We start from the raw sequence: 13,190 nt of genomic DNA, 5'->3' as shown, positions 1-13,190 counted from the left end.
AACATGCCGAAGAAAAATCAGAGCGAGCAAGTGAAACAACTTCGGCAACGTGTGCTGCAGACACAGCTGGAGGATTGCAGAATCAGCAGCCTGAATGGCTCAGCTTTCTTCGGGGGAGGGGGGGGAGAATCCATTTTTCTAGGTCTTGCAGCTGCCAAGACAAGCCTGAAAAACACACAAACTGCATTGGGTGAAATTTCAGAAGCCACTGAGACTGGGTATGATTACAGTTACCTTACCCAGCTCTTTAGCCTTCTCTCTGCTTCTACACCTCTCTTACTCCTCCTCCAATTGCCTCAATCATGGAAGCAGAATTACGCAATACAAGGAAGACTATAAATGCCTTGATTTATTTCAGCCAAGATCCTATGAATCATTCTTGGTCTTCTTTGTGGGATACGAGTAATGCTCATGCTGACCCATCAGACCCTAGATCCTGACTGCTGTACATACCACACACACCCACCCCCACCATTCTTCTCTTGGACAACTCACACCCCAATCTTTTTTTATTGACTAGGTGATATTCACATCTGGCTCAAAAGATCTCACTCACTAGTTCAAAATTCACCCTTAATCTCTTTCCCCTTACTACATTCCCAGAGGTCCTGGATTTTAACCCTACCAACTAGACTCTGTCCAAGTCTTTGCTACCCTGGCTCCACACATTCCAGAATTTCCCAGCACCTCACTTCCAAGTTCCATTCCTTTGTGGTTGCTGTAGAAACAGCGGCTCCAGGAACCTGTAGCAAGTCAAGTCAGGCCACACCGGTGTTGTGTGTCCCACACTCTGAGGGACGCAGCATGGAAGAACACCGGCCCGGGCCACCTCCGCGGGGGATCCACGCAGCCGGGTTCTGGGTTGCAACAGGTGAGTGGACTCCACTTTCTGGAGGTCACATGGTTCATACTACCTATGGAGAATTGACTGGATAATATTTTTTGCTCCATTCCGGCAGCAACTGGAGATATCTGGCCTCTCCACCCTTCAGCAGACCCTACTTTAGCTACAACTAGGCAACTGTTGCACATATGAGTAACCATAGGGCCACTGTGCAGGGATGCACACAAAGGTCATTAGTTACTCCTAGATTCAGGCAGGCCCCAAGTTACAACTATTTTTTCCCCAAACACACCCCTTCCACAAATGCTCCGTCAATATTTTAGATACTGATTGTTCACAGAAGGGAGCAGAACCTTTTAGTGTTCAAGGCAAGATCATTACACATAAGCATTCTGCAAGTTTGTTGTTTGTCTGCCAGGAGGAAACAGACTCCTCCTTGTGGAAGTAAGTACAGCCAGCAAGGTCTGCTGTTTCCTCCTAAGGAGGATGCTGATGATTTATTTAAATAGTCCCATCTACATGAATGGCATTTTTTCCTTGGAATTATTCACACACAGATGTCCCTGTCCAGAAGGCATTCACAGAAGTGAACCCCAACTGACTGCTTGCCAAAACCAAGATGGGTGGAGCAAAGGGTGCAAACAGTTAACCCATTTCTGCCCAACCCACCAATGTACACATTTGGTTCCTGTTGCGTATATGCAACAATGGTCAGAAATAAATTAAGCAAGATACCCAGTTCAATATAATACAAATGAAGACTTTGCACACTCAGAGGGCTTTACAAAAATACAAACACTTCCCTATCTGTAATCCAAAACTATCCTTACTTCTACAAGTCAGAAACAAGGAAAGGTGCCATTTTCTCCCAGTAATATTTATTTACATATCCCTTTCCAACCTCATCCCACCAAAAAGGAGATGTCATCCTCACCGCCCCCCGCCCCCAGCACTGCCTCCATTGCCCCCTCCCTGCCCCCCTGCATCAGGTGCTCCAGACATCATCAGGAAAAGGACGATGGGAATTATGTACATCCACTGTAAGAGAGAGGGAGAGAGAAAAAAAATGCAAAGTTACTGAAAGAAAAAGGCTGTCTGTGCCAAGGCCTGCCTCCCCACTCTCTGCCTGAGCAAAAAAACACAAAACTCATCACCAAGACCTAATTCTTCTGCTTCAGAAGAAGGTTACTAGAAATTGACCTGCATTCCCTGCTACATACCCAATTCACTCCCCTTCCTCTATCTCTCCTGCACTATACACAGGCGTTACCCTTTAAAAAAAAATAAATCACAAGACACCCATCACCAGGGATTGCACCTGATCTTGTCCCAGTGCCAGCCAATGGTAGGGGAGCCATGTGCCCATGAAGAAGGGAGGATCTGCCACCAGGATAGGGGAGTCTGAGTTCTACCATGCACAGAGAGGGAAGGAGACCAGGAGGAGTCTGGCATTATGGAAAATTGAAAAAGGTGGGGGAAGAAAGGATGGGTCTGTCCCAGTTTCCACAAAACGTGCCTTGGTTTCTTGAGGGGCTTCTCACCCGATTAGTGGCAAAGGAGGCGAGTTCCTGTCTCAAGCGGAATGGACGGCAGGCAAACAAAAACATTTCAGGAAGCAAGGACACTGGCTGCTCCCAGAATGCACTGCTTTGGGAACTTAAAAAAGAGAGTACACTGACCCAGTGAGCCAACCAAAGTGTCAGTAATGGAAAGGATGTAACCACTTCAAATGCCCTCCTGCCACAGAGTTGGTGTGTAAATGTCACACAAAAGGCTCAGTTCATAGGGGTGGGGTGGGGGGAGCAATTTTTGTCCCCAGTAGAAAAAAAAAGGAGTATGAGGGAGCACTGAAGGAATTCAAAGCTATATTAGAAGGTGTGCACAAGAAGATGGAAGCAAGAGAGTGGCAAGGAGTGGGGAGAAAGTGGCTTTACTTTTGCTCAGGGCTGACGCTCCGGATCCCGTGGAGCTGTTGCAGAGCTGGTCGCTAGGAGAAGCACTGCCCCGCCCAGAATTAAATGCCACTGCAGGGATTGGGGAGAACAGAAATCAGAGAGGGGAGCAGTGTTCTTCCTTCTCCGCCACTGCTACCCAGATGCTGCAGTTTTTAGCCATGTTCAGAGTCAAGCCATCCAGATGGCCCTCCAGCTCAGACTATTTCTTGCAGGAAGGGTAGTAGTGGCAAGGCTGCATTTGCTCTTCCCCCATAACTTACATATTTGGCAAAGAAGGATTTCTGCTCCTGTGGATTCTTGGCTTTCTGCGCCTGCTCTTGTTCCATCCGCTCAATGAATGCCGCTGTCTCAGGACTGAGGAGAGGAAAGCAAAAAGTCGTCAGCAGTAACACTGAAAACTGCCTCTCAAGAGTTCACAAAAAGCCAAAAACAGAAGAATGCAAAAGCTCAAACTGGTTGCTCTTAAAATGAAATCTTATCACAACCTGCAAGATGCCCAACGATGACTCAATGCTAATGAGTTTCAACATACTGCCTTCTTCAAGGTAAAACAATCAATGCTCTGAGTCTACAAGGACTTTTGTTGTTGTTCTCATTGAAACAAGACAATCAAGATTTGTTTGCCGAAGGAAGAGTATATGTTAAAACACATTGGGCATCTTGCTCGTTGTAATAACATTACACATTTCTGAGCATTGTTCTTCCCCTTTTTTTTGTGCTACCTCACACTTAACTGCCCCTCCTGTTTCCAAACGTCACTCCATTCCTCACCAAGGTTGTGGCTGCCAACCCCTCTGAATTCTGCCACACTTGTACCGCAACCCTAAACTCATTTACTTGGAAGTTAATCCTATGGATTTTAACAGAGCTCACTTAAGTGGGCTTAGGGTTCCTTCCAGAGACTTTAGGAAGTGACCTTTCTCTCCTACTTCAAGGCAATTCTTGCTTGCCACTTCAACCCGTTAAAATCTCCTCCCAAGACATAGCTCCTAACCCCTCATACAGAGAGCCCAAGAGTCCTGCCATTGCAACCAGACTGTGCACCCACACTGTCCCAAATAGCCATATTCCCCAAGTTTGCAAACCCTTGGGTGCTATCATTTCCCTCTGCAACAAAGCCTAAATCCCCAGTTCCTGGCCCCCTCAGCTCTGCTCAAGTAGAACCCACTGCTAGCCCCACCCAGCCACAAGACAACTCACACGGCTGCTGGGATGGGCTGCTGGAGCAGGACAGTGGTATTGAACAGTTCCAGGTCCACGTCCTCCACCTCTGCCCCATGGCAGGAGCCAGGCACAGTTACAATAGAGAGGCCAATGATGTTGCCAGCCACGTCCGTGTGAACTGTCAGTCGATCTGACAGATGAGATTCCACCATGGAGCACTATAGGGAGGGAAAGAATGAGAGATGTTGCCAATTCTGTTGCCACTGTCTACAAGGCAAACACGTGCTGAGCAATAAGACCCCCTCCTGGAGGCCTGCTCTGTGCAAAAAGGTTGTTGGGGAGGGCAGGAAGAGGTGAACGAGCCATAGCACTTCTCCAGGGAACAGAAAATGAACATTGAACCTAACAAGGGCCACCACCTTGCTAGACCTCATCACAGTTGCTTAAGAATGGCCATCAGTGGCCACTAAAATCTAAGAGCACATAAAGAGATCTTGGTGGTTGCCCCACAAACAACGAGTTCAGTTCTGGAGACTCACCAAAGCTAAACATTTCTGGGAATTATCAGAGTGCCTTCAATATTTGGTTGAGATTTTGAAGCAGGGTGGGTGGCTGAGCTGGTACAAAGTGGGGCTTTTTTTAGCACTCCGCTGCTTAAAATTACTTTCACACTGAATATTTTTTTCTATATATAAAATTTATTGTTACTTGTCCTGAGCCTTTTTTGGTCTCAACATGTCAATCATTAATACAAAAGATATTCATACAGAAGATAATGTAGTAAGAATCCTTGGGGGATATTACGGGCTGCCATCACCCCCACCCCATTTACTCGCCAGTACAACTCCCACTACCTATGGGCTGATTAAGTTAAGGGCTCCAGTATTGGAGGAAAGAACTGGCTACGGAGCCACCTTCCTAGCAAGATGAGAGCCTCATTTTTCCAACTATCCTGTCTCAATAAAGCAGACATAGTCAGATGTTCTGGTAAAGGGATGTGGTTGGCCCAGGTGGTTAGGCAAAGGCAGAATCCTTGCCAAGAGCTGTGCCCTGCTTCCCCTACAAGCAGCCTCAGAGAACACTCACCGCTCGGACAAAGGAGGTAACATACTCAGCTCCGCTCTCCTCAGTGCTCCCCAGGGGCCGCCGAGGGATCCGCACCCTGTACAGCCCACCCTCTGTAGCCACTTCCTGGGGTTTATGGAGAAAAGTCAAAAGGTAGAAAAGAACAACTGTGTCTCTTGCCGTAACATAAAAACTTCTTTCCTCCCTGCCCACCCACACCACCAGTGAAGGAGCCATTTGTAGGCACAGTAAATCAACATCCAGTGACCAGCCTATATTTTGTTTACTTTTGCATACAATATTCTACTTCCATGATTTAGACTTCCAAATTATTTGGATTTTTTTTAAAGAAGGTAGTAGCAAAGAACAGCGAGGTATTTCTGAGTATCTGTCCCCCAACAAAAGAGCCATAAACATGTTTTGTTGTTCAGAGTGTGCAACTGTTTTTCAAAGAAAGTTTATCAGGTTGCCAGAGAGATTGGTTGGCAACCTTCAGTCTCAAAAGACTATGGTATAAGCCTACAGCACCCGGTATTCCCAGGCAGTCTCCCATCCAAGTACTAACCAGGCCTGACCCTGCTTAGCTTCCGAGATCAGACGAGATTGGGCATGTGCAGGGTAACACAGTAGGCCCTTCTCACCCGCAAGTTCAGCGGGTGCCACATCTGAAGGGCCTCAAAGACTTCCCAGATGCAACTGGAAGTGCCTTCCAGACATGCTGGGGAGTCTTTGGGCTTTTGGCCCAAGTTGGGGGCCAAAAGTTGTATCAGTTGGGGGGGGGTCTGGAAACAGATCCCCTGTGGATACTGAGGGCCCACTGTATGTGCTTCAAAGGCAAACTGCCATGATTACACAGAACTGCCTGAACCTTGGGAAAGTTTCACACCAACAGAGACACACTCTACAGCAGTGATTTTCAACCTTTTTGTCTCACAGCACACTGACAAGGTATTAAAATTATCAAGGCACACCATCAGATTTTGACAATGGACAAGGCTGTGGGTGGGGGGCTCACATCTCCCAATGGCCCTATTAATAAATGACCCTCTCCCAACTCCGATGGCACACCAGTGTGCCAAGTCACAGTGGTTGAAAATGGCCGCTCTAGACACATGCACACTTGTGTGGTGCATGTACACACCTCAAAGCAAGTGCCTGCCACATAATCCTTATTTCCTGCCCACTCAACATGCCCTCTGCCCGAAGACCTGGACTGAGTCACATGTCCTCCTCTTAGTTACAATTTACCAACTCCCCAGTTAAAAGGTCTTTACATAGCTATGGGGCATGCAGATGATTCACAAGCACTAGGGGAAGGTACAATTGTCTAACTGCTTATTCCGTTGAAGGAGCTACCAAAATGCGTAAGAACACTCTGTATCAGAAGATGGCAAACTGAACTGTCTTATTCTCGGCAACCTCCTGCTCCCCCTCATCTTTAAAAGCAGAGCATTGCCCCTAATCCTATACATTTTGGAGGGTCCAAGCATATGTTCCAAGAGCATGCCTAGCCACTAAAGAACATGGCCCCAAGAAAATGAAGAACATTTGCCAGTGATTGTGAGGCAACCAATTATTGACTTCACCACCACCACCCTCCAAAGGAGCAAAAGACCAATCTGGAGTCCAATTGGTAGCTGGCAGGGCATGGCAAACTCTATAAGCCCAGCATCCTGGAAAGCATTCATTAAGCCTTAAAGCAGGCTAGCTCAGCCTTCAACATTTACTCTCCAATTCACCCCTCCCTCGAAGTACACTGCTATCATCCCAGTCCTCCTTGCTCCTGCTCTAGATGTGCTAAACAAGCCCCACCCTTCCTTTTTTCCTGCTATCCATTACTTCTCCTCACCAGAAGATTGCCTCCCTCGTTCCCCCATGTGTCTCCAACTGCTTCTTTCTGCATAAGCAAAGCCAAGACGCCTCTCTTGTACACTCACCCTAAGTTTGTTGCGCTCCTCCTCGGTTAACTGCTTCTGGGTGAGCGAGAGACTGACATCAGCGGCCACATTCCACAGAAGGGTGCCCCGCTTTTTGAATCTGATGCTGTCATCTGCAGGAGAGAGAAAACCCAAGAGTCCTGGATCCTGTTCCTACATTTAGAGGGTGAATTCATCCCTAGGAACGGGGCAAGAGGCACCTTTCAAAGTGGTGTCCTCTTATATTTAGTGGGGGAGGGGTACAACTATTTCTTTTCACCCCAGCATGGCGTCTTTTCCAGTGGCTGTTACTGGTGTCTCTTCTGTAATTTTTTTTTAATGAGTGAGAGACCTTTGGGAATCATTTTTGATTTATTTCTATGTAAACAGCTTTCTGAACTACTCTGTTGAAAAGCAATACTGTATATAAACATTCTTAATAAGAATAATAATTCTAAAGCACACAGTTAGCATGTGATACAACCAGTTAAGCCAAAATGTTCTCCCATTTTCCATATTCCACCTCACTTCAGGAATCCGCTACAGCAGAAGCTCCCAAACTTTTTTTTTAAAATTTATTTTTAATTAACACACACAGACATACAAACATATAACATACATTTAGGAGTGCTAAATACCATATACCTTTACTCATCAATCATACTATATCTCCTAATCTACTACTCATCTACTTCTGCCTCTTATTAGTTTATCCATTTATTTACATAATATATACTAAATTTTCCCTAATGCCCTGTACTATATTTTCTAAATTTTTACTTTCTATCAAACATAAACTTACTTCAATTACTCATTAATATTAAAACAAAATAATCTAATTACCAAAGTATAACATGTAAAACAATTCTTCCATCTACTGCTAACTCTTCTACTCATTTATATATTTCTTATATCAAATATAATAGATTTTTCCTAATTCCCTGTATCTTTTCTAAATATTCACTTTTTATCATCTCAACTAGTTCAATTACTCATTAATATCAAATAATAATCTAAATTCCAAATTATAATAAAACCAACAATCTCTTATAATATGTTCTTTAGCATTCTCCAATCTAATTCTCCAATCTGACTACATTTTTTTCTTTAACATAATAACCACCTATAAAACAATTCATCCACACGCTAACATTTCCAGCTATTTTTTCTAATTCATTCTAATTCATATATATATCAATTTCATATATATTTATTTTTAAGTAAATTTTAAACCAGTTATTAACTAAATAAAATTCTCCAATTTTCTTTAACCCTCAGGTTTCTTTTTCTTTCTTTCCATTTTTTCTCCTGTAATATCTTTAATAATTTATCTCCATAACAGAATCCAATAAGCCCACACTTTCTTGTATAAGGTATGTTCATTCTTCCAATTAACTGGGATATGTTTTCTTCTTGTTCCAACAAATTTTGTATTTTGTGCACCCATGTTACTCTGTCCATCTTCTCTATTTCAATCTCCATCAGCATCCCCTCTAGATCCTGTTGATTTTCCACTCTTCTAATTTCTCTACCCACTCTTCTGATAATTTCATCCCTCACCATAATCTTTTCCGCTTTCTCCTTCTGTTTATCTTCTGTTTTCTTCACATCTTTCAATTTCTCCTTGCACACATCTATCGGTTGAGAGAGAGTCTTTAAACTGGCTTGAATCTGCAATGACCAGCTCAACTGCTGTCTTCTCATTGTAAGCAATTTTTCCAAATTTTTGAGGATCATTTGAGTCCAAATATCTGGAACAGGTTACATCTTGCAATTTCTCTCTGATCCACAAGATGTCCACAGCGTATCATTCTCTTTACTTCCACCACATGTTTTTTCAGTCAGGCATTTTTTGAATTTTTCTTACAGATAACAGTGTGATTAATGGAAAAAAAGACAACGAAAGAAACAGTCTCAAGGAGACAAAACTCTTTCAAGTCTAATAAAAATTATGTCCACAAGTAATTCTGGATTTTAGTCCACACACCAAATTATATTTATAATTATAATCCACGACCAATTTATTCCACTACAAAGATAAAGAGCACTGTCAACATCCTTAAAAAGTTTCTCATTAACGCCTTCAGTGTATCCAGGGCTTTTAGCCAAATCAGTCAGTCAAAGCTGGGGACAATATTAACACATACTTATCTTAAATTTCCAACTTAAACTTTACCCTTAATGCTTTTTCTTCCATATGGTATCTTAGCATGGAGCCAGCAGCTTGATTGCAGACATTGCACCTCCCCCAATACTGTCCCTGACGATTAGGTTTCCGAGAAGAAAGCGCCCCCCCCCCCCGGTCGGGCTTTCAAAATCTCTGGTACCTGCACCATGGAAAGATCTTATCTCTCCTGATAAAGATCTTCAGATCGTTTTCAGACTTACTTTGGATCTTCAGAGGATCTTCAGATCCTCTCCCAAACTTACTGTGGTCATGATGCCCTTCTTCCACACCACCCTGTCACAGTGGCAATTGCAAGATTGTGTGAGAATCGTGCACTCTCACCTGGCCAAGATGGCACTGCCAGGGATCACCAGTAAAAACAGGCTGCCAAGGACATCACACAGCACCACTATGACTTCGCTGCAGTGCACACACAGTTTGGGAATCACTGCGCTACAGCAACACTCTCCTCAAGACAAGTCAAAAAACACCAGTATATGAGAATGCACCCAATGAGGTTATCGCAGCCACCTACATAACCTAAACCTCACTGCAGCACAAGCAAAGCAGATGTACTGCAAAAGGTTATGAGCAGAACAATCATTCTGAGGACTTAAGTAAGAAATTGCAGATGGAGAAGCAACAAACAGAGATGCATAAGAATCCTTATTCAGTTTGACCCAAGGGAAAATGCCTTCTCTCACCCATCAGTCAGACCCTCAGCAAAATTCATCTGCCAAGTTATTTCTTCCCCTTCACATGTTCTAGTAGGTTCAACCACCCAACTGCAATTATAGATTATAGTACCCACTGATGCATGGGGGGGGGGGGGGAGAACAGACAAAAATCCCATCTGGGATGGCAGAAAAAAACTCCCTGAAGCCAGTGAGGCACCAGATCAGGTATCTCATGATAATTCTTACAAAGTCTGAGCCCTATGCACGCGCGTGCACGCACACGCACACGCAAAGTCTACTCACCCAGCTCAAATGAGTGCTCCAGTTGCAGAGTCAGTCCACAGGCCTCGGAGTCTCGGGCCTCACCTGGCTACAGGGAACAGAGGAGTGGGAAATAAATTCCATTCTTCTCTCAGTTTTTGTCCCCATCCTCTTTATACTCCAATTTGGCCCCAAATCCTCTATCTACCTGACATATACAGTGCCAACGTGCACAGGTTCACTGCTGTACTGTAAATATGTGTACTAGCAGTGCTCTATCAACCACAGGAAAAATGCAGTCTAACAACTACTTAGAGATTTGCTACAATGCACTGTTATGAAATACTGGGCCAGTACGGATGTGATGCCTGAACCAGCCCAATACATTATACATTTTTTAAATATTGCATGTGAGGGGGCAGTTCAGATGACACCAACCCCAATGTGATTATGAAAGTGGAATGGTGCAACCAGGGAGCAAGACATGTATACTCGTATCCTGCAAATCGTGTAGGTGGGGCTGGTTCAGACATGTCATCCAAACTGGACCACTTGGTGTTTGAGGAATAAAACGTGCAATGCTGTACCAGTATAGCCAAGTCTTGTTGTTCCTTAATAAACAGATTTATTGGGGCATAGACATTTATGGACCACTGATACAAAAAGCATTTTCCCTGATGCTGGGAAAAACTGAGGGCAAAAGGAGAAGGGGACGGCAGTAGATGAGATGGTTAGAAAGTGTCACTGAGGCAATGAACATGAATTTGGACAAACTCCAGAAGTTAGTAGTAGACAGGGAGGCCTGGTGTGCTGTGGTCAATGGGGTCATGAAGAGTCGGAAACGACTGAATGATGATACAAAGAGTAAATGTATATAAGAACAGTATCCATTCAAAACAGCAGTAACTGACTGTAACACAACCCCCATGGCTAGTTCTACATTCATTTAATTCCTGTGGTGGGAAAAATCCCATGTCTTTATCAAGCAATAATCAAATATCAGCAAGTTTGATTACAAGTTCTAGTTCATCCATTTCAACTTAGAATTTTCCTTTGAAGTCCTTTTGTTGAAGATTGTCAACTTTCAGCAGTAAAGTGTTCCGGAAGACTAAAATGTTGCCATAGTTTAAAGTCAGATGTTTATTTTTTTGCACAAACAGTAGCCTGTTTGTCCTATGCATCCTATGATGGGAAACGCTGGCAAATGAGAGCATATATACCACACTGGAAGATGATTAGGTGAATGACTGCATAAGCTGATGCTATGACTGATGTCTTGTATTAACTTTGCCCAAAAATGTATGAGGACAGAATTAACATCTAGAACGGTTTTACCCAAATTATGGGTTGGGACCCACTAGTAGGTTGTGAGTCAATTTTTGGTGGGTTACAATAAGGTTTTGAAACATTTAAAAAAACAAATTTGCTCGGTTTGCCGGAAAAAAACCTGTTAGCTGGTGTGGGGTAATCTTCATACCTCCAAATCACATTTGTCACATTTTCCTTAGTAATTGGCATGCCACAGATCAATGGCATGAGTTTCAGCCTTTTGATTGGCCTGGAGGTCCCTAACTGCACATCTTGCTCTCCAGGTCAGCCTTCTGGGTACCCTAGAATGACTGTAAAGGTTTGGTGGAACAGGCCTTGACCCATTTTTGCCCAGCCCACAGGTATACACATTTGATCCCTGTTGTGTAAATGCTATGTCGGGCAGAAATGGCTTAAACTCCATTCCCAGAAAGCATCTAACAAATGTTTACACACACATACTACATGTAAGGTCTCTAGCAACCTCAGGAACACAGGACCCCAATTATTATTAATAATTTATTAGTTATTATTGAAAATATTTCTTTCTAGATTTCTTTTTGTCTAGCGGTAGCAATAGTTGTTTCCAAAAGTGGGTCCTGGTGCTCAAAAATTTAGGAAGCATTGAATCTAGCACACTGTTTTTCAAGGTTTGCTGTACCACTTCACATGGTCCATCCATTCAAAGTACCACCAGATGTAACCAGCGATTACATCATCGCCAGTTACTTCTGGGTTAGGAGGCCAGATGTGATGCAACAAATACCAGTAAGAGGCTCAGGGTAGACAGGAGGGTTTTTCTGAGCACGGAAAAGCATGAACATCAGAAGAGCCCTGCTGGATCAGGCCAAAGGCCCATCTAGTCCAGCTTCCTGTATCTCACAGTGGTCCACCAGATGCCTCAGGAAGCACACAAGACAACAAGAGACCTGCATCCTGGTGCCTTTCCTTTGCACCTGGCATTCTGAGGTAGTCTACTTCTGAAATCAGAAAGTTGCAAATACCCATCAATCCATACCCATCATGATTGCACATAGCCATCAGATGCTTTGGAGCTCTGCCCATTGAGCCGAGCCTCCTACCACTGTTTGTTGCATCGCACTCCTGGTCTCGATGCCTGGTGACAAGTGTCCCATGGGTTCCAGAGTACCACCAGACACCACCTCAAGTACCACCGGTGGTACCCATACCACTGACTCGGAAACACTGATCTAGAAGGCTTAGTGAGCCGCTAAACAGGAGAGTGTGTTTCATGGTAGGTAGTGAAAGGTAGTGTTAACAGCAAAATAATTCCTTTATTGGGACCAAATGCAAGGTCAGAAATAAGTAAGCAGGTTTTAAAAAGAAAATCGATGACCCAGGGGCCAGCGCAGAGAGGGCCCCCCCCCGTGCAAAGCTTCCTCCCAAGACACCCCACCAGCAGTCACTGACAGCGCAGGGCTCCCGTGTGCGGCTAGCCAGCCCCAGGCTTACCCTGAGGCCGGCCTCTCCCCGGCAGCTCCCGACTCCAGCAGCCCGGACGAGGAGCGGCGACAGCAGCAAGGGCAGGAGGGAGAGGCGGAAAGGCCTGCCAGCGGCCCCATCCGCAGCCATGACTCTCCCTTCCTGGGTCATGTGACGCGCTGGGAGGGGGGAGCCACAGAGCGGTCGGGGACAAGGGCAGTCATTGGGCGAGCCGGTAGGCAAACCAGCCAATCGCAGGCGAGGTGGGCGCGCGCGCGCTGCAGGTGCGGTTCCGCTTGGGTGGCGCGTGCACCGTGCGCACCGTGGTGCAAAAAAGTGCAGTCCCTGTTGTCTGTAGTGCAAAAAAAGAAAGTGCACCAGTAGTTGGAA

At 44.7% G+C, this 13,190-nt stretch overlaps 1 protein-coding gene and 1 pseudogene across 2 annotated transcripts; both read right to left on the bottom strand.

Moving 5' to 3' along the window:
* Window positions 1-1,583: 1,583 nt before the first annotated feature.
* Window positions 1,584-12,975, bottom strand: EMC10 (ER membrane protein complex subunit 10). 2 transcript variants are annotated; one of them, XM_066628357.1, is made up of 8 exons: window positions 12,831-12,975; window positions 10,092-10,158; window positions 6,966-7,078; window positions 5,050-5,154; window positions 4,000-4,181; window positions 3,060-3,153; window positions 2,779-2,868; window positions 1,701-1,882 (listed from the first exon to the last, which is right to left on the bottom strand). In XM_066628357.1, exons 1-7 carry the CDS (start codon window positions 12,969-12,971, stop codon window positions 2,785-2,787), a joined length of 786 nt encoding a protein of 261 aa, XP_066484454.1. In that variant the 5' UTR covers window positions 12,972-12,975; the 3' UTR covers window positions 1,701-1,882; window positions 2,779-2,784. The 2 variants fall into 2 exon arrangements, with proteins under 2 accessions (XP_066484453.1, XP_066484454.1); XM_066628356.1 differs by lacking the exon at window positions 2,779-2,868 and having other exon boundaries at window positions 1,584-1,882.
* On the bottom strand, window positions 5,545-5,660 carry LOC136654749 (5S ribosomal RNA; annotated as a pseudogene).
* Window positions 12,976-13,190: the final 215 nt, after the last annotated feature.

The sequence above is a fragment of the Tiliqua scincoides genome, chromosome 5 (assembly GCF_035046505.1).
Source record: "Tiliqua scincoides isolate rTilSci1 chromosome 5, rTilSci1.hap2, whole genome shotgun sequence".
Classification (NCBI taxonomy): Eukaryota; Metazoa; Chordata; class Lepidosauria; order Squamata; family Scincidae; genus Tiliqua; species Tiliqua scincoides.
This window is presented reverse-complemented; position numbering and strand designations above follow the sequence as displayed.

Excerpts from the sequence above, each read along its gene's own strand:
- EMC10 (XM_066628356.1), bottom strand. The coding sequence starts at position 12,971 with ATGACCCAGGAAGGGAGAGTCATGGCTGCGGATGGGGCCGCTGGCAGG. Across the intron at positions 7,079-10,091 it reads GGAGCACTCATTTGAGCTGG|ATGACAGCATCAGATTCAAA; the intron begins GTGAGTAGACTT and ends TCTCTCCTGCAG. Across the intron at positions 1,883-3,059 it reads AATCCTTCTTTGCCAAATAT|TGGATGTACATAATTCCCAT; the intron begins GTAAGTTATGGG and ends TCTCTCTTACAG.